Source organism: Columba livia, chromosome 2 (genome assembly GCF_036013475.1).
Source record: "Columba livia isolate bColLiv1 breed racing homer chromosome 2, bColLiv1.pat.W.v2, whole genome shotgun sequence".
NCBI lineage: Eukaryota > Metazoa > Chordata > Aves > Columbiformes > Columbidae > Columba > Columba livia.
The window spans coordinates 142,417,911-142,441,981 of record NC_088603.1 but is presented as its reverse complement, the minus strand read 5'-3'; the positions used below and the strand labels follow the sequence as shown (position 1 = coordinate 142,441,981).

Genomic DNA, 24,071 nt, shown 5'->3' with positions numbered 1-24,071 from the left:
ACTTCCCCATTACATGCATGCTTATTTAATAAAATATTGAAAACAGAGCCGTGGGTTTATTAAAATGTCACTTGCAGGTGAGAGACTGAACGTGGGAGACAGTTGTTCCTTGCAAAATGAGACTTAAAAATAGTTAAAAGGATAGCTTGAAGTTTTTGGCATGTAATTATTAAAAAACTGAAATTAAATTGATTGATTGTTGCGAATAAGCAGTAGTAAGTCAAGAATTAAGCTGCATTTCCAATACATCACTACTCAATAGGTGACATCTTTCAATTGTACTTTTTTTTTCTGTGTGCATAAGTCTTTCCAGCATTGGGTCTTGGAATTTTTGAGTGCTAATTGCAGATCATTATGGCAAATGCATATTTTCAGAATACTTATGCAGTTATTACTGCAAAATCCTGTTACCCTGATATCCAGGAGGTCAGACTAGATTACGTTTCCTTAAGATCCTACAGTGTTGAATGTAATATTACACTAAGCAGCATGTTTATTTCCTGTGTTCCTATTGTGATTAACATTAGAAATTAAAATTTCTTATGTTCTTTTGTCCTCTTGTTTCTGGTAAATTGTTACTGTTCCACTTTTCACTATGCAAAAGGAATATTTTCTATTTATAATGCAATTTTTCATTGTCTTCTATCCCAAAGCATCAGCATCCTTTGATGGGAAGAGAATGCAGAGGTTGCACAGAGTGCTTCCCAGCAGCAGAGGGAGTAGATATTTTGATCATGTACTGAAGGCTACATACTTTGGTCAGGTGAAGAGTAAAAATGAATACTTGTGTATATTTGGTTGTTAATATTCTGTCAGAAGTATACCTACACAGTACGTGTTGTGCATCTGCCTCAGAAGGACAAAAGAGCCCTTTGATCTTTCTAAAAGCTGAACTTGTCATCCTATCAGTAAGAACAAAGAAGAAATCCCAGACCTTTAGGGTACATGTACACCAGTAAATTCAAAGCAACAGGGTCCAGACTAGAGCAGCGGAACTTCTTGTTTTATTGTTAAATCACAAGAATGGTCCCTTCCACTTTTGGTTTAAGTCAATTAGCACCTTCTCCATTCCTGCGTACAGTTCAGGAGTTACCATGGGCCTAGGGTCATTCCCTGTGACTGGTTTGGACACTTCTCCTGTTTCTGAGACTAAGAGAGGATAAAATTGAGTGCAGCCAGACTGTGCGAGCTGACCTCAGGACTGCAATTGCAGTCAACATCTATACACATCTTGGTCAACATCAGAACTCCCACAGACTTCAGAATGCAAAAAATCACTAGTGATTGCAATTAACTTAGTCTTGAACAATGGCTGGCTGAAAATATGGCATGTGTGGCTGATGATGTAATTCATTATAATTAAGGACAATTTAATTTCAAATATCAATGTGTATAAGACAACGGCCCTGTTCCAATTCCTTTGGGTGAACAAAGTTGAAGACTCCAACCCATTGAAATGGACGAGTCTTTTATTTGTTAAATATGCAGCCAAAATTTACATTGCTTAGTTTGCTTCTCTGACTGCACTGCTAATGTTTGTCTACTTTTCTGCTCATGAATTTGCATAAAATATTTTTTCCACTACCAGTTTCTATTTTTCCCTTTGCCACTGAATAATTGTGCATGAATGTAAGACACAAACATTTAACAGAGCAGTTAGTATTCCACTATATACCACTATTAAAACATTACTGACACAGCTTGTATCATTTGAAATGTCCATCACATGTGAAAACTGACATTTCGGCATTTGTTTTTGGCTTCAAATGGTTTAAAAAAGTTGAACCATTGAAGTTTCCACATAAGTGAAAGTCCAAAAGTAGTAATAGGAAATTCTGATATGGGCAACATGTCCTATGTGAATTCAACTGAATTCCATCACTGAATTGAACTTTCTGATTATCTTAATGAACGTGACTTCCAGCCATCTTTATTTCCTATGGGCTAGATGGCCTGGACAGTCTATAGCTTCAGTTATACATGGTGCATATTGTGACTCCCATTATGTGCTTTGCAGATGAAACGCAGTTGGGGAGTTTTGCATGGTGAGAGGATAGAATTCCAGGTAGAACAATGTATAGGCATGGGCTCTGGAACTATTACTTTCCTAAAGCGATGCAAAATAGATAAAGGCTACTTGAAGTTGATGTTTTAATTTTTTAAAAGCAAAATATTTCATTTCTTTTCGGTGGATAGTTTCCAAATACTTCAATGAATCAACTGAGGAAATGAAACATTCAAGTTCAAACTGAATGAGGCAAAGCTGATACTCAGATTTTGTTTTTTGCATAGAAAATGTTAGGAAGCATTAAAAAACAAAAGATCAGACAAAAAACCACCCTTCAACACTTAGTTTCCTAGAAACATTTTTTTTTTTCAGGAACCTAGCAAAAGAATGGTTAAGAGATGTCCCACTACAAATCTAGAGGTGCTTCCAGCATATTACTGGACTCATGTCTGGCTCAAGACTTTACTGAAGAAATTAAATTTCACCAGCTCAACAACGAAACACGGGGAACAGCCCTATGTGGTCAGAGGCAAAGTTAGAACTGCGGTGGAAAGTTCTGGACAGTAAGACTTGCTACTTTAGCAGTCTCCTGGAGTTAAGAGCACAGAGCTTGCTCCAAGTTGCTGCTAAGCCTGTATAGCAAGAGCTGATGCACCGAAAACTTTTAACACCTCTTAGCAGCAGAAGTAGCTATGATCAGCACGGCTTAGATGACTTGGGTATTTTAAGGTTTATCTTTTAAAACAGGATAACAATAAATGTGTAGCTTTCAAGATTATTTATGTAGAAAATAAGCAATTACCCCCCACCCAAAAAAGAAAGGAAAACACAGAATGAAATGTGTTACTGCAGATATTTTAACTAGTCCTGTCTGAAGAGCTTGAAGATGGTGTGACTGTTCAAGACAGTTTTATTTGGCCTGAGCCTGAGTAGCAGATCATGTCCTTGCAGGGGCATTCACACCTGAAATACTGTGTTCAGTAGTTCACTACAACTCATTACAATACTAGAAACCACATGAACTATGGGGAAGTCCTCCAGCATTGGGTCTAAAAGGACAGTCTTACAAAGTGCCAAGAGCTAAGGATGTGCAATACTGAGGACCACTGTAACAGATAAGACATTTGAAAAGTGTTTAGAGAGCATGATGAGGAACTAGGGCTGTATAAAGGTAAAAAGCAGTAATATAAAAAAGTTAAGGAAATGAAATTTAATTCAAGCTGAATTGTCTCAGATCAGGAACTGACTTACCATGTACTCATGTCCCTCCTTTCTAAGGACAGAACTAAATTACATGCTGTGTTTTGTCGATGATAGACTCTGCTGATGTCCAGAGGATGTAAAAATCTTCTTGGGTAGCCACATTGAATGGAGATAAATCAGAGCTGCTATAAGGCATGATTTCAGCTGTATTTTGAAACTGGCAATGAAGAGACATTTCTTTCTGTCCACTGAGTATCATGAATTATTACTAGAAGCTGCAGTGGTGAGCAACAAGCTTGCTTCAGCAGTAGAATCTGGACTTTGTGAGCTAACAGGCCCATCCTACCTAGTAATATTGTTTTCACAGTTTCTGATCCTATTGCCTCTGGGAGCAGACCACAGAACCTCCACTGAGGGCAGGTCAGATACTCTGGGTGAGGCTCTTGCAGAGCCCAGCCGCCAGACTGCTCTTCTTCCTGCCTTAATGTCTGCAAATTCATCTGAGATGATGGGGGAATAAAAGCAGGCTTCGAGCTGTGGGGTTTAAGTCATGTGGTTTCTGTGGTCTTGAATCCACTGTTGCTGTATTAGCTGTTCATCTGTGCCTTAAAGTACTGCTGTTAAAAAAAAATAAAAATGCTAGAGAATGGTATTCGTCACTTACTGTTCACAATAGCTGTAGGCAAAATAGATGCCATGGCAGCCTGTTGAGGGAGCAGCTGTATGGAGTCCAGCAGGCGTGCAGGATACATCCCTTCGGTCAGAGTCATCTGACTGGCAGCCTGCAGCCGTGAGTCACAATCCACAACAAAGGCAATCAGCTCCTCACCCTCCGAGATGGCCTTGGTCGTAGTACACCACAGCTGCCCTCCTACCGGAAACATAAAAGCAGGAAGATTTAATTGATGCTATCAGATTCCAGAACTTAAAATATCAGTGCCATATCTTCACGCTCTTCTTTAAAAATTGCGATGGCTTCTTCAAGGTAAAGAGGTGAATCATTTTCACTTTTACTGCTCTTCTTTATACCAACACAGGAATTTTCAGTGTATAAGGTTAACAATTTGGGGACACTTTTCCTAACTATTTTCAGCATGAACATTCATTTTAATTTTTCATTTTGTCTCCTAAAAGGCCAGCATTATGAAAACCAAGGTATAGGTGAAAATATTTTATTGGCATTTTTCTCACCATTACTTTTCACCACACTTCCTATGCATTTTTTCATAACTCCAAGTTTGTTCGATTTTGAATACCAAATCACAGCACAATAAAACTGAACAGCTGCAAGAAAGAAATCAGATTTCCTCTTAAGGGTGTTCTTCCCCTCCCTTATGTTTGCCACCCTCTTTCTCTAAAAAATCTTCCCTTATGTAATATTCTTCGTAACATGACTGCTTTATCTCTGCTTACACTGACTGAACTTCCTGAAAAGAAGATATGCCAAAGATCTGTTTCATAAAGGCTTATTCAAATAAAGGTTTGTTTGAAAGGGGGGGGAGGTGGAAGAACTTTCATCAAACGGTACGATACACTATAGCTCTGTGCTGCAAATGTCACGTGTAGTGCATTAAAAAGAAAATTAACTATGCGAGTACATCTACTAATGTATTTGAATGCGATAGTGAATGTTCATTTATTTAACATGTTTAGACAGGCAAAGCACTTATATTGTGTTATCTACACTCTCAGGCCTAGATACATATCCAATACAGTTATGCCTGAAATAATGTTGCATACTTTATATGTTATAAAGCTTTTTTTTTTTTCCTCAGGTTTTGTATATATAGAAAAAGCTATATGTTGTATTCATTAGGCAAGCAAAAACTGTACTCGTCTTGATAAGTAATATTGCTGTGTTTATCTTTCGGCATAACTGCTTTTTCAACTGCACTTCATTTTTTTCCCCTCAAAGAGATTATAGTTTTAAAACAACTTGTTGCAAAAATCTGGTAGAGGAGATAACAACAGTGTATGATACGCCACAGCTAAATGGAAGAATTAGGACATTGTTTTAGAGAAATCTTGGACAATTAATTAAACCAGTCTATTAGCTTTCAAAGATGAGCAAACAAAACAGCATCAGTGACAATGTGTTTCAGTGGAAAAATAAAGCTAAGCTTCCAGACCTCAAAGTGGTGTAAAAGTTTCAAAGCAGAAAAGTGCCTTTGTATTCACCCTTCACTAATACAGTGGTTGAAGGTGGCTCCAAAGTTTACAAACAATTTACTGTGGTGGGACCAAAGCACACCAAGGTTTACTACCCTCCAAAATTACAGCATGAAATGGTGCAAATCTGAGTAATTTCCTCTGAAGAATAAGAAGATGAAATGTGAAGATAGTGCCACAAATGCCTACAAATGCAGAATCCTAATAGCCAAGCAGGAATTCAAACATTTGAAAAGTACAGTCTGACTTATTGCCTGATGTAAGTCAGGAGTAAGCATACAGAAGCCTTCAGAGTTCAACTTGTATAAAACCTGCCCAAAAGAAACAGGCTAAATTCCTAAAGCGTACTTAATTAGTCTCATAGATAAAAATAAATGGCACACATGCCTGAGAGCATGACACCAGGTACGCTTACTGGAAACACCACAGTTCATTTTCTGGGAGGAACAGGATTTCCATTATTAACATGCACTTCTATTTTATTTATACACAGGAAGCGTATTAACCAGCATGTTTTGCTATATTTTAATATAGCAGCTCTTCCTAGACTGTATTATTCACTGGATTTCATAGTAAAATAAAAAGTGAAACACTGCAGAAGAACAAAACGTCTTTATCCCAGCAAACATCTTGACATGCTGTACCCTTGGTGCGGGGGGAAGTGTAGTTGATTGCTGGGTCTCCAGCTGCAATCAGTCTGGATCAGCTCAAGGGCTGACTCAGTCTGCTGGTGCGAGAGCTCCTCGGGGTGTTGACTCGCGTTCAGCGCAGACCGAGCTGGGACAACAGAAGCGGGCAGTGACCTGGGCTGCCTTCTCCACCCCGCTCCGAGTCGCTCACACCTACGGCCGGCACAGCCCAGCGGGATGGGTGACAACTTTGGAAGGAAACAAGCCCTAGCTTGGCTCACTAAAGGAAATGAGAAATACAGAAGTTTAATCCACTCCTGCATTCCAATACAAACTTTCAGCCCACCAGGATTCAGATCCAAGAATCACACTATTTTTTTTTTGTTTGTTTCTTTTCATCCCACTCTATAGAAGATGAGGCATTTAAGTGACTGTGACATATATGTCCATGTTTTCATCAGTAGACGACATCATGTTAAATCCCCAGTTGCTTCCTCCAGCTACTGGGAATGCAGCTATCCCACCTCTGCAACACTGTTCACCCACAGGGATGGGACAGAGTCCAGTTCCCTCTCGTCTCTTTCTGTGCTTGCACAGGGTAAGGAAATAGCTGCTGTTTTGAAAAATTCAAACAACTTTACTTCCCTGAATGCAGTGAATGCAAACATGCTGGCCTTCATGCACAGCAGGACAACAGTGGAAGAGAAGTCTTCTTCAGCCTTCTACTGCACAGCCAGGAAAACAGAGTGAATAGAACCCGGCAGAGGCTTTCAAATCTGATAGAAAGTTCCAACCATAACCACCATAGGAATTATTATGCTGTCTAGACACTCTTGTCAGGGATCAGGGCTTCTTTACAGATGGTGTTACAAAATAGGAAAAAAATTCTTGCTTCCCACAAACATTTCTACAACCTAAGACACAACTGACAGCAATTTCTCAAGAGCACAACAGCTTTTCATAAAGCAAAGGGCAGTGTTAACGACAGATTTTCAAAAGGATAATAAGAATGTCTCTAAATAGTCTTTGCTAAGTACAGGTGGTAATGGAGAAGGAAATATGAAGATATTTGCTTGAAATATTTGCAAAGACATGAAGATTTCATAAGGAAACATGAAGGCCTGTCTTATATGAGATGAAGTTCTCAATAAGCTGGCTAGAAATTTTTTAACCAACTGTTCCTTTTGTCAGAAAAAGCTTATAAGAGTGAAATGGTTCTAACAAAGCTTTACCAGGCCAAGTTTCTCAGTGCTAAGAGAGACTCAGTCATTAGAAGAAGAGAATGATAGAATAATTTTGGTTGGAAGAGACCCTCAGGATCATCGAGTCCAACCATAACCTAACCCAACTCTAGCACTAAACCATGTCCCTAAGAACTTCGTCTAAACACCTTTTAAACACCTCCAGGGATGGTGACTCCACCACTTCCCTGGGCAGCCTGTTCCAGTGCCTGACAACCTTTCCGTGAAGATTTTTTTTCCTAATATTCAATCTAAACCTCCCCTGGCACAACTTGAGGCCATTTCCTCTTGTCCTATCACTTGCTACCTGGGAGAAGAGACCAACAAAAGAGAAAGGAAGAATAAGCTCTAAGAGGGATGAGTGACTGACAGTGCCTCAGAAATGAAGGCATGCTTACGCTATTTGGTTAGAAGGCAAGGAAATGGTAGACTGAGGATTTTGGCTCTCCTCTCACCTGTGATGAGCAGACTGGTCACCCATTTATATTGAAAAGGGTCTTACTGGTTTTACATGGCAGAATAAGAAAAGTCTTACTCTTGTTCCAGTGCAGAAGGGAAGTCTTGGAAGTACAACATGGCTTTGTGACACTGGAAAGCTGTTTTCTCTACAAGGCTAGTTCTGACTCTGTGAAATTGAAAATAGGCTTTTTGAGCCTGCAATGTGTTGTTTTATGTCTATGGTTAAACCAGAAATTTATGTGCTATATAATACACACATGTCAAGCAGAAGAGGATAATAAAAATGTCCATAAACACTATGTAGTTATTTTAATTCTTTTTCTAGTTCACATTGCAAGGAATTAGAAATGCTGACTTAATCACAGAAAGTTGGGGAAGTTAAAGAATATCATGCTGTGCAAACTAGAGCAAAAAAAATCGCATTCCAATTGCATTGGCAAGAGTTCTTTATCAAACATCAGACACTGAAGCAGCTGATACCTTCAGAGTTTCTGTCAAATGAAAAGGTTGTTTCACGATTCTCTTCTTTGTCTGCATCTTTCACTACAAACATTTTTACTGCTTGAGAAAACCCAACACCCTTAAATAAATAAATAAAACCCAAACCCAACAAACAAAACCCAACAACAAAAAAATACTTTCTATGCAAAGGAAAAAGTAAGGTCCTGATGTCCCTGAAAAACTGTGGACTTACTGTTCTTCGTAATGTTTATGATCAAGATTCTTGTGCAAACAGATCTGGTTCCTAACAGGAAGCTTATAAATCATACTCATAATTGCTGTCAAAACTGCAGTGGAGTGTACTGCGAGTTTCGATAATAAAGAATAGAGTCACAGTTCAAACTTGATTACATTTTGGAAATTCATGCTGCTCTTACAAGAATCAGTGGTCTTAAATATCTTCTTCTCCTGCCAAATTTTTCACTTGCACTTTTTATTATTTATGAAATCAGTGTCTGCACAATGTCATGCAGACCTCTGCTGATAAACTCTAATTAAGATTAAGACAAGCCTTTTGGAAAGGATCCCATCATTAGCAAACATGATAAACACAAAAATACTCCCTTACTTGTCAACCAGGAGCAATTCAGGAACCTAACAGTATTATCTGTTGCTAGGCTACAGAGCTGACAAAGCTTCAATTATATTGTATGGCCATACCTATAGAATACTGTATAAGCAAAATGTATCTAATATAAAAGCATTTAACTCCATCCATGCTATCTGTAATACATGGCTCTTTTCAATACCAAAAATCAGGTTAATAATTACACATCATGCTGGAAAAAATCTTAGCGATGTGTCATGTTTGCACGTTTTTTTCTAATTTATCTCTATGATTGATAGACATTTGCTTTGTAAAAATAATAAAATGCAAGCAATGGGATGCTGTAAACCACAAGCACAGCTACATCTGGGCTCATCAAGATATGGAACCCCACTTAGTATAAAAAATCTATAGTAAATTGAACCAATTAAATCGTATTTAGATGCAGTAACATTCTATCTTTGGTATTCAAAATAAGGAGTACTGTGGTGATATATATATATGCTAATATAAAACTTTATTTTATGTAGGACAGGCATCTAAAATACATGAGAAAGTTTTTTTTTTAACCAGTCCTTCTTTTTTCCCCTCTACATTTTCCTTAAACAAAGCATCATCATTTACCATATTTGGAATCAGCAATTGTCTCTGAAGATTTAAGTCAAGTCATGACCCTTCACATGTTCTGATTCTCAGGGAAGACACAGACCCCAGCACAGTGAGCCTTCCGACAGTGGGCTGCCTTTTTTTCCCACTTATTCTTTGCAGACCTTAAGGAGTGATCATTTGGGGTCATTTCAGACTGTGGGTCACAGTCTAAAAAAAAACCAAAAATCACCAAATTTAAGGACAGACGCCCTATCAGCTCCGCTGGGAGAAAAGAGCTTCAAAATAGATTGAACCATAAAGCTTGTTGATTCATGCGGTTGCTTTTAGGAAAAGTGACTTAAGAAGACAAGTAGCTAAAAACATTTCCACTGAGTACAGCTGTTTCATGGAAGGAAGTGTGGCTGGAAGCAGCAAAACAATACTATAAACACATATTCAGAGGCAATCCTAGTTTTTGTATCTTAAGTATTAGTCAGTTTTCTTTGCTGAATAATTTGAGTCTCGTTTTTTGACCCAGAAATGGCATGCATATTTCATAGAAATTTAGGGAATCAATGGCAATTTCCATTTAAGCTGATTTTAATCGCCAGTTAATTCAGGAGTACTACTTTAGTGTAGTAAAATTTGTGCTTACTGGATTTGATTGTGTTCTGCAAGAACGTAACGGCCCATTTCCTGCCACACATCTTTTTGCAAGACGGGCCAAAAGACTATTGGAATTTATTTAAACAACAGACTGTTACTCTTAGCGACTTTCAGGCACCGTCAACTGAATTAAACCTTCCTTTCCCAATGAAATCTTCCAATTTGTGAAAAACGATGCTTTTTGGTAATGGTAATGGGGGTTGAAGTTAATTTATTATCTTCCGTCCTTTGTTGCACAGGTTAAGCACTTAAGGAGAATCTGCACATCACAATAGCACAGGATCTTGATATTTGGCTTCCTCCTGCTTCTCACCCATGGGGTTGTGACGACTCAGCACAATGAATGCCATTTCGGTGCAGCACAAGTTACTGGGCAGATCTCTGATTTTTGACATGAACAAAGTACGTATATCTATATGTAGACACATTGTTTAATAAAAAATTATAATTAATTCAAATCCAATACTGTTGAAATTTTTGACAGTAGAGTGGTACAAGGAACAGAACTTATAAATTATGTGTGCCCCTTCTTTGAAAAATGCTTTGGAGGTTTCTTTGTGCATTGGCAAATACAGTAGGAATATGAGGTATTGTGTGGATCCTCCTGCACAGCACCTGATAAAAGAATAAAGAGCTGTGACATATTCTTAAAACAATAGAGGAATTAAAGAGAAACAATGGGCCAGCTGCTTCATTAATACAATCAAAAGAGAGCCCAGCACAGAGGAGTCCAGATAATTAAGCACTACTCTTTTAGACCTTTTTTCTATAATAAAATTGCTAAAAATGTATTAACTACTTCATAGTTGTTAGATAGATCTATGTACTTGTTTATTTAGGTTGATTAATGCCTTTTCAGTATTCTACAACATGCTAACTCATGGTTCATACAAGTTTTTGAATAAAATAATGTAAGAATAAGTGATATGGATCTATGGTATATACGGCAATAAATCAACAGCATTTTGTGAACAGTCTTTCCAGTTGCTAAATAATTATTCACATTTTTCACATGCGTAGACAAAATATATACTTGGCATAGCATTTTTGCCATTCATGTATTTTAATGCCAGGGTTCCAACCATCTCTCTGTGAAGTGTCTCAAAAATTACCCCTGCAAATTCAGACTTCTCAAACTCTCACAAAAAATAGTTTTAGTGCTACATTAAGATTAATGAGATGATTTCCTAGCATCTTCTATCATTTTTCCATGTTTGCTGATCAAAGGAGATTGCCAAAAGTTACTTGACCTTTAATTTTAACTAAACCACTGCATACTGTAAGCCCGCAGTGTAATGACTGCAGAAAATGTAACATCTATTATACTCTATAAAATTAGACCAATACAGTGGACAAACCAGTTCAGTTGCCACATTTGGTCTTACCTTTTTAGTCTGCATAAAATATAAAGCTTGCTTCATTTTTAACTCACTGAACAAACTGCAAAATAAAGGAATTGCAATGATGACATTCTTCAGAACAAAAGAACACTCTGCTTAAAGGCACTAGCCAAACCGAAGAAGGAAGCTGTAAAATCCTTGCATTTTGAGATATAAAATGTCTGACCAGAAACAGGGAAGAAAATGCTCCTTCAGAACATAGCTTATTCCTGCACCTGAGTCAAGCCGAGCTTTGGGCCTGACTTCAGCTTAGTAATACGCTGACAGCTGAGTGTGTTTTTATCTGAAGAGATGATTTTATAGTTAAAACTGCTGGGTGTTACACGGTTGATACAAAGACAGATATTAAAGGAACTTGCCAGTCCCAGGGGAGCGGACTCCCAACCGCAGCACCTCTGTGTCAGTGTGAAGGGTAGGTCTTTCCCTCGCTGCAGCACGACCACTGCCAACAGCACCATCCCTATTGCAGCAGCTCTCACATTAATTCTGCAAAAAGCTTCATCAGCCGAACCCCAAATGAAGCACAGTACTTCTGAACAACAAGGAGTATAATAAACACTTAGATTTGACCTCTTATTTTTCCACTGTTGTCTGCCTTTTTTGTTAGCCTGTGGATTTCTATTTGTTTGCTCCAATTAAATGTTTGGGTATAACACTCAACAGAGTTCTATTAGGTAAAGAGGCAAAGTAGATTAGTGCTCACAAAATATTCACAGGACAATAATGTGGTAATTTTATTTGCCATTTCCCCCCCTGATAGAGCTGTCACAGCTTATTTACCACAGGGGGAGACAGTTAAACCCATATCCTTAGAAGTTCTATGCATTTAAGAGGCTTATATATCTCTTCTGGGACCCTCATTCAAATCCTGGGCTAATCACAGTGAATACATATCTTTCTATTAGATGGCTCTAAAAAGTCTTAGGTGATATCAGTTCCTGGTGGACGACAGTCCAAGGCGTAAAACTATTAAATGTTTGGCACAAATGGCAATACTTATGGAATGAAGCTGGAAACTGTAATATCCTCCCACATCACGAGAAGTTAAGTCTGCTGCTCAGTGGTGGAAACGAAAGCCTGCCATAAATGCTAAACCTGTAATATTTCCGTAATTCAGCATAAACTCAAACAAAGAAGTTGAAGGAGTTCTTTCACAAGTTTAGTGATTTTGTCCTTCTTATTTTTCCATTCCAAATTCCTCTGTTTTGAATAGAGTGCTACACCTTTTTTACATTTGAATTGTGTGTCACTTGAGTGTTATTTCAGAATTTACTAATCCTTCAGAAAGGAAATGATAAACAGCTTGAAAAAAACTGATAAACCCTTGCCGACATTGCCCACGTTGCCCTCCCATCACCTCTGCAAAGGAGCGAGGACTTACTGCCGCAGCACTCATCTACCCGTCCACTTTCTAGAGGATCAGTGAATGGGCACTCTCCAAAGAGCTTCCCAAGAGACATTCCCAGGAGACCCCCGCTGCTTCCCCCACCTTTTGTGGATGCACCAGGTTTCAGAGAGAGATGAAACGGACTGCTGAAAGCAACTACTATGAAGCAGGGCTTTGGACACGCACATTCCTACAGTCCCTGCATCCCTAACAGCACAGCTGTAAGGTGACCTTCTTGTAGCCTTACAAACACAATCATGCTTGTGGATTGTCTTTTCAGAGTTATTTTGTGAGACTGGAGCGAATGAAAAAAGAAGGCGATTAAAAGAGACAATAGATATGCTTTAATGGCACCTCTTTCTTACAGAGAAAGCAGAGTACGCTCCATCTTATCAATGGATTTTCTGCTGTCTTGCACCTGCTACTGTCGGGCTCATTTCTTGCCCCTGGGCAAATATAGAGTGAATGGCAAAGGCACCTGAAAGGGAGGAAGACGGAGCTGGATTGATAGGTTTTATTTGTAAAGGAAATAAACACATTAAATAGAAGGACAAACAGGGAAGTTAGAATGGCAAAACCAAAGTAAGAAACAAATATTGGCTATGAGACTTGGTTGCTTATTCAATACAGGGGCCATGCTCCAGAAGAAGCTCAAGGCTGTGGGTGAAACAAAAGCCACCTTTTATAATGAAGAGAAGCTGGAGCAGTTAGCTGTGTGCACTATAACCCTGAGAAAAGAGTTTCTATTGTTGCTAGTTATCTTGGACCTTTCCTCACATTAATGTTCAGCTCACAGGTTGAAGTTCAGGAACTCATTTACCTCAGCTATAACAACCATGGAAGCAAAGTAGCACTTCTTGATTTAAAAAACTCTTCCTTCCACATAAGGCATTAGAAAATTTCACATTGGCTGCAGTGGAAACAAGACTGTCTGACAAATCAGTGGCTCTCTCACTAAACAAACAACTAAGTAAAAGGCATTAAAAGTAGATTTGTGTGCTTAATATGTTCTAAAATGTAAATGTCATAGAAGCTACAACAACCATCTACCCCAGTCTTTTCAACTTAAAAAGTACCTCATTAAATAAAAAAAAACCACCACCACCCACCCACAAAACCCACACCAAACCCACAGGTTTCCTCCAGATGTGTTAAAACTCAGGTACTATAGTTCTGCCTTTTGCAGCAGCCAGAATAAGAAGGACTGAGAACCCATGACGATCAAAAGCATTTCTACCTTCCAAGCTATACACAATATCCGAGTTAAACAAGCATTGCAAAACACTGCCAGTCTGCCATTTAGTTCATCTAATAGGAGAGAGCATTAACAGCAGAAAGCAAATCCTGTAATGGTAACAGCAAGATGGAGCTACTTCTTGTCACAACCGAAATAAAGATTATGAATGAGCAAATGGTTAAGACTGTTGCTGTACACACTAACATGGATTAGCAATTAAAGAGGATTCTGTACTTGTTGATTTATTTCAAAAGATGCTTAAAAAGAAATATGAGTTTCCCAAGCATCACACAGGTGCACAGGAGCTGCCATTCTGCCTGCCTGGTCAGCAGGATTTCTAAATGGCCAGGAAAGGAGTGACTGAATACCCAAAGGCAAGCTGTCAAAATTCAGGCTGCAGCTGATAAACTGATTACAAAGCTGCTTAAGACTTTGCTTGTAAACAAAAGCATTTATCAACTAATAATTTGCAATAAACTGATGTAACTCCCAGCTGAGCCCCAAACTGTAATTGTCTTTACCATCTGCCTATTAAAATACCATTCTTCATCACCAAGCAGGAGCAGAAGGGAGAGAATCTCCAAGAACTACATAACTCGCATGCTTATAAATAATCTGTGAGCATTTCACACGTTCATTATGATTGCCAGGTTTTGTATACTTCATTTTCTCTTGTTGAGAGGCAAAGAGGTGCTGTAAAGTGGCAGAAAAGAAATTAATAAATACCGCCTGGTGCAAGAAAAATTATGTAAGTTCATCATACTCCGCAGTTTCTTAATTTTTTTCTCTTTTTGCTGCTCCATGGGAATATCATGATGGAAGCCCCCTCAAGCACAACTTCGCAGATTAAACTCTCAATTTCTTTTCAACTTGTCAGTTTTCATTACCTTCCTTTCTTAGGCATTCATTTCCTACAGCTGCTTCAATGGGGAGCCAGTTATAGCCTGCTGGCTCTCCAGGGGGGAGTCTGCTGGGTTCCGAGGGATTCTGCAGACCCCAAGGACCTCTACAGGGTTGCCCTTGAGAGCATTTTGCCTATCTTGTTGAGAGACTTTCTGAAATTAACTGAATATATATGCTATTGACATGTAGCTATTATATATATACATATAGCCATTGACAACCTTAGTCTTGAGAAAGGTTGTAGAGTTTAGACAAAGTTCAGAATTAACCAATTCAGATTCTTCAAAGCTGATGCACCTCAAAAGAAGAACCACTTTGTTAAATGCCTAAAATATTCAAGTATGAGGGAAAGAAAAAAGAGGAGTTAATACCGTGTAGAGAATGGCCACCCCTCAAGATGTGTCTGCATTAAAAATTGGATTTAACAGAGAATCACACCAGAATTTAGTGCAATACATTCATCCAAATATTTGCGCAAGCTGCGCTCTCAGCACCCACTGTTCTAAACACAAGGCTGTGACCACAGACCTACAATTAGTTTACCTCTTCAGAAATTTCTGTACAAAATGCACAGGTGCTTTAAATGCAACTTGATTCCTCATTGACTTTCCAAATTCAGAATAAAATTATCTATTTTGCTGAAGTGAAGCTTTTCATGTGTATGGAAAACATTTTAGGTCATCATGGTGATAAAAATGGGAACTTAAAATAAAAAGGAAGATTCCTCCTATTAATTGATCGTTGACATGTTAATTGTACTGAAATGCAATAAATTAAGGGATGACCCCGCACCCACGCTCACAGAAGCAGTCCCATTTCCTTCAGTGATAATCTTTCTCTACCTCACGGTGCCTTTGTCTGACGCTTTGTCACTATTAGTGTTGCCTGCAGAATTTTATTCCTGATAATTAAAAAAGAAATCAAACCTCAAGACAGGTTGGGACCTATAGACTTGGTTAAGATACCTTCCACTCAAGACAATTATGCTTGTAAACTAAAGGAACTTTACATGTATATAATTACATATACTCAGTTGGACTCAATGGCCTTCAGGGAACAGAACTGGGACAGGATATAAACAGGAGTGAAATGGAGGGGGAAGTAAACAACAGTGTGCATGGGTATAGAAAACACACATTAAAATGTAGGGATTTTTTTTACTGTTGTAAAGAAAAGAAAAATTGTTAAACACTAAAACATGATGATGATGAAAAGCACCTTTAAAACCTGTGTAGTTAAAACTCATAATACAAATTAAGAAGTACACAAAGGACTTGGAAGGATGGCACCGTTAGCATGATAATGCTGAGTTACGTTACAAAGTTAGAAGAGTCAGAGTTTTAAAGACTTGTGTTACAATTACTATTTTTAAAAACATTGTCGCAAACAAACAAAAGAAAGAATCCCAAAAGACTTGAAGAGACTAAGCAGGAATTTGTAATTTCTGGTGGTTACCTCACAAAGGTGATGTGAAAGGAATTTACCATTGAAATATTACTTGGAATGTCCAGAACCTCATTTTGCATTTTTCAAGTTCCATAAAAATTGCAATGTTATCTATGTAAATAAAACATATCCAAACATAAGAGTGATACAGTAGAGGCATTTTAGGAGAAAAGAGGACAGATTTCATACTAGAGGAACGCTTTTCACCCGTACGCCTTGCACTACACATTGCACATCTTTACATGTAGGAGGCGAATTTAAGGAAATGGTCCAAGCCACCACGCAGCCCCCAACGGCCGCACAGGATTAACCAATTCATGAGCCCATTTTGCGCCATTTTAATGTTTTCCTTCATGCCCGGTGGGTGAAGCTGGGAACAGCCCCAGGGCAGGGCGGCCGCGAACCCCCGAACCCCGCGCTCCCCCGGCCTCGCCCCGCCCCGCAGCGCAGCGCCCCCCGGCGGGCGCGCCCCGGCACAGCCTGCGCGCCGCCCGCCGCCGGCAGATGGCGCTGCCGCCCCGCCGCGGGGAGGAGGCGGGGGGGCTGGGCGGGGGGCGGCGCCGTTATTTATTTAATTTTACACAAGGCTGCACATCGCGCCACCGGGGCTGATAAAGCCGGGAGGTGTCGGGAAGTTTGATTAAAGCCTCTCCACGCGGCCCACTCGTGCCTGCCGCTTTCCCTGACCGTCGCCACGCTGCCTTTCCTGTCGCGACAGGGCGAGATGGTTTCGCTCCCGCGACGTAGCGCGTGGGAGGGGGATGGTGAGGGCCCGCGGTCGCGCGGGGTGGGGGTCCCCCCCTCGCGGGGGCCGCCGGGCCACGTGCACACCGACGGTAACGAAGGAGATTTAAATAAACTGCTGGATTGCTGTGCAAAACAAACAATATCTTTTAAAATTCTGTCGGCTCATTTAAGGAGATATTTAGGGAAGATTTATGTTCTCCCAAATATCACACCCCTGTGCTCTTAAAATAGCCCAAGAGGGCATTCCCCTGCTTGCTGTCTTGCAGATCAGCACTGCAGCACCCCCCATGCCCTGGTGGCCTCTCTGGGCCGCTATGGTCAAGCAAAAACTTCCAGAAAAACAAAAGCATGCTGTCTGTAGCACGCCTGCACAAATGTATTTGTTGCCACAACCGCTGCTGGGCAGACTATGGTGGATGCTGAAGTTCTTATGAAAGTGAATTTTGGAGCACATCCAACCTACTGGTATCGCACTGTGTGTCAGTGTGGCGGCGACTTGAGCGTGCCCCCTCTCCTCTGGGCTGTCTCCCCAAATCCGCAGCCACAGTGCTCCTTGAACCAGGCACCCAAAACAACTCGAGGTTAAGTTTCTCCACCCCTGCCTATCAGATGTTCATCAAAATAACCTTTGCTTGCCTACAACCAAGCGGGCCCTTATTTCTGCTTCAATCATTCTACTGCAAAACTGGACTGGGAGATGATACAGCCAAGACTGGAAATCATCCAACACCAGCCACTTCATAATATTTCTGTTGCTGAGCAAAAACAGCATTTCAGGACGCGTGACTCCCACTGAAACACGTGGGAATCGTGACGTTAAAAGTTTGTGGAAACCTTTGAACGCTTATCTCTGTCTCATGAGACTAATGAAGAAATCCGATGGCAAGCATGCTGTGATCCCAGAAGAACTATCTGACTCTTGGAGCAGCCGGGATTACACACCGAGGTGAAATTCTGCCAGCCCTGCTCTGCTGCCATGAACCTGTGTCCCAGCTGGCCCCTTCTTAGAACTGCACAAAATCTTAAGAGGAATGGTGTGAGGCTGCTCTAAGTAAAGAGGTCACAGAGATTAAAGAAAAAGTTCTATTAAATGTTTGGGATGCTCCTGGGAATAGAAGATTTTTACGAAGCAGAACGGAAGAACTGGCAGCAATTGCCTATCAGTTCTCGCAGTCCGCTGGGGAATCTGCCCAGCTGCTGAGGCTGTTCTCATGACCAACCTCCCCGCACACACTGACTAACCCATGTCTACACTGCCTTGACCAGTCCTATCGGACACTAAATGTTATCTACTACCTCTCCTCCTTTTTAACCAGGACCAAGTATAATGAACAGCTTGGGTTCTTTCTGAGACATGGAAACAAAATGCAATCTGGCACCATGGACAAACGCAGTTCATCATTGCCTAACCTACGTATAACTCAGACCAAAACATGGTCTCTTGAACGCTAGCCAGTTTACAAGCAGTGAACCTCCACAGTATCCATGACCTGCTGGAGATGCTTCACTGTCTCGTGTCTTTTTGTTCTGCTAAAAGTTAGTGCTCACGTGGACAACCATCTGCATCTGCAACTCAGAATCACTAAAATGCTCCATTGCTCTTTCCCTTAGCGTGTGCCTTCCCAGTCCTGAGAAGATGATCCTGTACTATCCTATCTCAAAAAACGTGTCCTTATACTTCTTTATTAAGACACCGGAAAACTCAATGTTTTCTGTGCCCTGGAAGTGGAAACGGGATTTAGTGTCTATCTTCATAATGGAAAATATTGCCCATGTGTAGAAGAGACAGTTTAGACCTATTTCCCCAGTCCCAGGAGATACTGCTTGACATGACAGTATAAAATGCCTTTCAGTATAGCTTCTTATTGTATGTTTAAGTCTTTTTAGCTAGGGGGTTCTCATTTGGTATTTTCTTCCTGATTAATTCTCTTTTCTCATTTTCTTTCCTCGCCGCTTTCAGCCCTGTACTACACTCCACATTCTCAGTTTTCATTAAATACAAACTGATAAAGTATTAACTGATTATTGTTAATCTATATGCCAGTCAGGTAACACATACACTGTAGTATATGTATACACGCGCAAATATCTGACTTACTGGCCATTACAAGAATTCTCTCAAGACTTCACTGTGATCAGTTTGCTGGGATGATATTCAGCTAAATGGATAGTTATTTTTAAAGTTGAAGAGCTTGTTCCAGAGGTACACTGTGTCTGGTCTGGATACATTACGTACTGACACTACCGGAGATGCACAAACTATATATGAAATACTGTGCCTTGCATCCTTCAATTACCAGTGCAGGGAACTTCTACACGAGTCATCTCTCTGAATCTGAATTAACATTTTATTTTGTTGTGCATTTACCTATGCATGGTATTGTTAGCTGAGTTGACTGTGCAGATAGCTAAAGTTCGCTATGTATAATTGCATGCCTTTTAAATGTTAGCTTAGATATCTGATCTATATCTAATAGATACATCCAGTTCTCTGGAGATGGAAGTGTGCCAAGATAATATTATGTTTGACTAGGAATTTAAAGAAGAGAGCTGGCAATACCAAAAGGAAGGTCTAGCATGAACAGCCCTTTGGGAAAAGTGTGAGTTGTTGCAGGAGAAAAGATATAAAGTGGACAACCAACCAGTTTTTGAGGCAAAGCAAACACAGCATTTTGAGGGGAAGACAAAAGAGACTAGAACAGAAGTATGAAGAATTGTACCGCTAAGACTTAAATATACTTTGCAATGGTAAAAGGATCAAGTGAGGATTTAAGAGGGCATAGCTGGGCATATTTTAAAGTGAGCTAAATGATCTACTCAATAGACTTTTGCAGATGCTAGAAAGGTTTGAGGAGAATTTCATACAGCAGCCACTGGGCAAAAATGAAGAAAGCTACTCCTGATCTTCCTCTGACTTCTAATGTGCTCTCATTCGCTTACCTGGGAGAATTTCGACCGGGTGTGCTGGTGGGCATATTTGCACCTGCAGAGCAGCTCTTGACCCTTCTGCTATGGGCAATGGCAAAGAGCCTCTCACAGCTGGCTCTCAAAGCACATTCATAAAAGATAATTAATATAAGGGATATGAAAGCTATTACCTGAAAAAAATACCAAGTTGCTTTCAGATTCTTTCATTATTAATGATTATTAATAATTAAATCTCTCTGGTTTACTTATTCAAGACACCTCCAGACAAATTCCTGCCCCAAGGAGTTTGCCATGGAAAGGTCAGATTTCTAAAACCTTCATTTATAATAATAAGTGCTTAATCTGCAAGTAGCCATCAACTGTTTACACGAATAACACCATTTTGTGCAGTCTGATGTGACTTTGGCCTCCATACTGACAAGGGATAACAAGAAAGGAGATAAATGACAGGAATGACCTGGGTAATGGCAATAAAAATGGATAAACAGCAATGTGTGGGGTAGATTAAACAATATGCCTGCTAGTGGGTGCAGATCCCATTAATTCCTTTGTGAGTGCATGCAGAATCCTTAGCTAGAGCACTTTTAATTTTTAATGGATTGATCTATATATCTGGGAGAGTGAAGTCCAGGAAGAGGGTAGGGGTAGCAAATAATTCTCAAAGGCCAGCTGAAAGGTATGAGTTTTGAGGAGGGATTTGAAGGAGAAGTTGCAAATACTCTCATCCGCATAGATTGTCTACTTTTTCCCCAATGTAAATCATTATATTTCTTGCCCCAATTTTTTATCAAAATCGCTTCCAACTTATTTCAGTCTGTCACAATAATATTTTCATATGAGGAGTGTTGTAACCTAATTCCTTCATTTGAATAATACATTCATTTTTAATTACTGCAACTTGATCTCAGATTATTCAAATAACTGTTTCATTTTTTATGCTTACCCTGACCCCAGTGTATTTATAGGCTTTTATCCTTACCTGATACCAGTGTAATGTAATTATAGATTGTATTTTAATCATCTACTATATCCTAGTGAGTTTGTTTAAATCACTCCAATCCGGAGTCTTTTATTTCTATGCCTTTTAAAATTCTACAATGGCATTCTCATTGCATAAAAGCAATATTTTTGTAGTTTACTACAATGAATGAACATTTTGCATGCATTGCTGGCCATGTTTCTAATTTAAATTTTAAAAAGTCACTATAGAGAACTCTATGTAAAATGAAATCCTGACTTGTAAACAGGCATGGGACAGCTCATCACTTCAAATCGTTGTTCATTGCTCCCATTAGCTCTCTAGCATAACTTTACAAGAAACACAGCAGAAAAGGAAGCAGAATTCTTTTTTATCCTACCAAAAATAAAAAAAAATAAAAGGATACCTTGTACTAAAAATTGACAAAATATTTATCTGCTCTGTTTACAGGTGCCAAATGTTGGCATGTTATTTTACCCGTATCAGAAAGAATCCATGTTGAATTCAGAAGAGAAGCAGTTTGGGTGGCCCATATTGTCATTAGTCATGGCCACATTTGATTGCCAGGGTTACAAATTCTCTTTACAAAGGATTTAACTCTCAGAAGTGTTGCATATTCCAAGATTGTGCAGTTTTGCTTAATAATTTTAAAAGCAATAAGTATCATGTTTTTCCCACTCCTTAGTACTGATTCAGAAGTTCCCTTCCCTTGTCTTTTGTGTTGCATCTGTATTTGGATGTAGAACAGGATCAGAAATCATGTGGGTGAAGCTGCTCACATTTGCACACCTGCTTAAGTACCAGTATCTTTCTGGTCATCAAATCAACTTGTATTGAGATACTTGCCATTGCTCTAGTCAAACTATGCCTTCTTTTTGAGCAGCATTTTTTCCATGATGACATCTAGCAGCAAACAGTAACAGACCTTAGAATGTCCTTACAATGTGTCCTCTGTTGCAGCGTATGCATTTTTCTACAGAATGACATAATTCCCAAAGATACTTCAAATTAAACCTTCAGCTCAGCAGTGTGGTGCAAACAGTGACACTGTTCCTGAAGTTGTGTCTGTGTTCACAGTAGATAGCATAGGTGGAAAAATAATAAAGAGAGCAAAAAAATTACCAAAGCTATTAATAAATCTGTGGGTTTGTGGCCACATACAACTGTGTCATATTAAGGAAGGGAGACTGTGTGTATTCTGCTAAAATTCATGTCACATGCATTCTCCCCACCCCTTCTTTCTCAAGTGTTTAACTAATTTTTAACTTCAAGTACCTCCATCTTACATTCCTTTCCATTCTCCATGTCTTCCCATCCCTTATTCATTTCCTTTCTGAAATGTCACTTTCAAATTAGATCCCTCCTACCTTCTAGGAAATAAGGGTGCAAAAGGCACAGGAACATGATCCCAAATGATGTCTGTGAGAGGCCAGTTAAGAAATGGGTATTAGCTGCATGAAAGTATTAAAAAAGTGTCCTGCTTCACTCCTGCCTCCTTTGTGAGCTGATGTCTTCTCAGGAACTCTTTAAGAGCTGTCCAGTGTGTCACCAGACAAAGGAAAATGAGTTATGACTAGTACCTGGAATCTCATGAACATAAATACTGTCCCATAATAGTAAGGGAAAAAAAAAGGAAAGTAAATAAAATAAGAAGAGGGACTATGGGTTTGTTGAATATAATCACTGACTAAAATGAATTATTCTGCTTTTCCAAGATCCAGACAGAGCAGCATGTTTCCCTCTGGGACTTCTACTACCATTTGGTCTAATATTCATTTTGCCTATAATAATAGAAGCTTCATTAAAGGAGTAAAACAGCAATTGTCTCCTTGAGATCAAAGGACAATCTGTTAAATAAAAGCAGCCGGATCTCTAGAATGAAATAGTAGGAAAAGTTTGAACTGAATTTTATGGTGAATCAAAATGTAAATTGTAATTTCACAAGGAGACACAGAGCACAAAATTAACTTTGTAAAGACATGGGAGGTGGATGTGTTGATCTTAAAAATGTGCAAAGATACTGAGTACTTATCTATCAGTGACATTTCTAACTATAACACTTCCAATAGATGAAAAACGATGCCTGACTGAGAGTATTGGTCCTAAAGAATTACCATTAAACAAGAAGCATTGCTTATCAGATACATTATCTGATTGACCTAGCTTCTATTTAACTGATCTTGTATTTGAAAATTCAATATAGTGAAAAAATCCGTCTATCATCAACAATCATTCTGTGAATCTTTTGGCAGAATAGTACCTTTTTAAAGATCTGCCTCATAACACCTACTACTATTCCTAAAGTTGTATTTCACTGTTTCAGATTTGGTGCTGGAAAATGGAATAGCATGTCTCTTGCCTAGTTTCAGCATTGGTTTCTCATAACAAAATCAGTGCACCTACATGTAACCATTGAGCATTAAGGAGGGTAACACTGAAGGAAATACTTAAGAGAAACCGACATGATAAAAATCTAAGCTTCTCTGAAAAAAAACCCTAAACCAATCCCCTAAAAAAGAAGGGTCTTGGCCACGCCAAGAAAGAATTAGGGATGCAAGCTCCTCTCTAGTGATGCATCCCCTCAGGACACAGGGCAGACAGACCAGCTGAGGGCACTGCCTGAGCCCGTCATGCACATCAGTGGGTTCTACCATGGCCCTCAGTCCTTAGAGTAAAATGGTGGTAAAAGCAGCAATTTGAACCATGACTCTTCCAGGTTTTATTTCCCTCTGCAAAAGGCACAGGCTAGAGCAGTGAAGTTCAATTTCAGTCTGCCACTGCCAAAGTAACCCGATCTCTAAGTTATTTCAGTCCTCTTATTGAACTGTGTCCCTCTTACTAATCAAGAAAAAAAATAAGAAATTACTCTGAGGAAGAAAAACTCAAAAGAAATAAAATCCCCCTGAACATATATTAATTCTAAAGACTTCTGACAGGCTTGTGTTTGTAATAATTAGAAAAAAGATTTTGGAACCATTTTGCACAACATTTTTTACACAATTTGCAAATGATGCTTCTTAAATATGTTCACCA

The 24,071-nt window shown here is 39.3% G+C and overlaps 1 protein-coding gene across 8 annotated transcripts in view; it reads right to left on the bottom strand.

The window, feature by feature from the left end:
* The window catches only part of ZFPM2 (zinc finger protein, FOG family member 2), a 311,941-nt gene that overhangs the window by 6,285 nt on the left and 281,585 nt on the right, over positions 1-24,071 (bottom strand). For all 8 annotated transcript variants that reach the window (XM_065054232.1, XM_065054235.1, XM_005510549.4 and 5 more), the window contains one exon: positions 3,876-4,082. In XM_065054232.1, the coding sequence (XP_064910304.1) occupies positions 3,876-4,082 (207 nt within the window). The remainder of the gene's footprint in view (positions 1-3,875; positions 4,083-24,071) is intronic.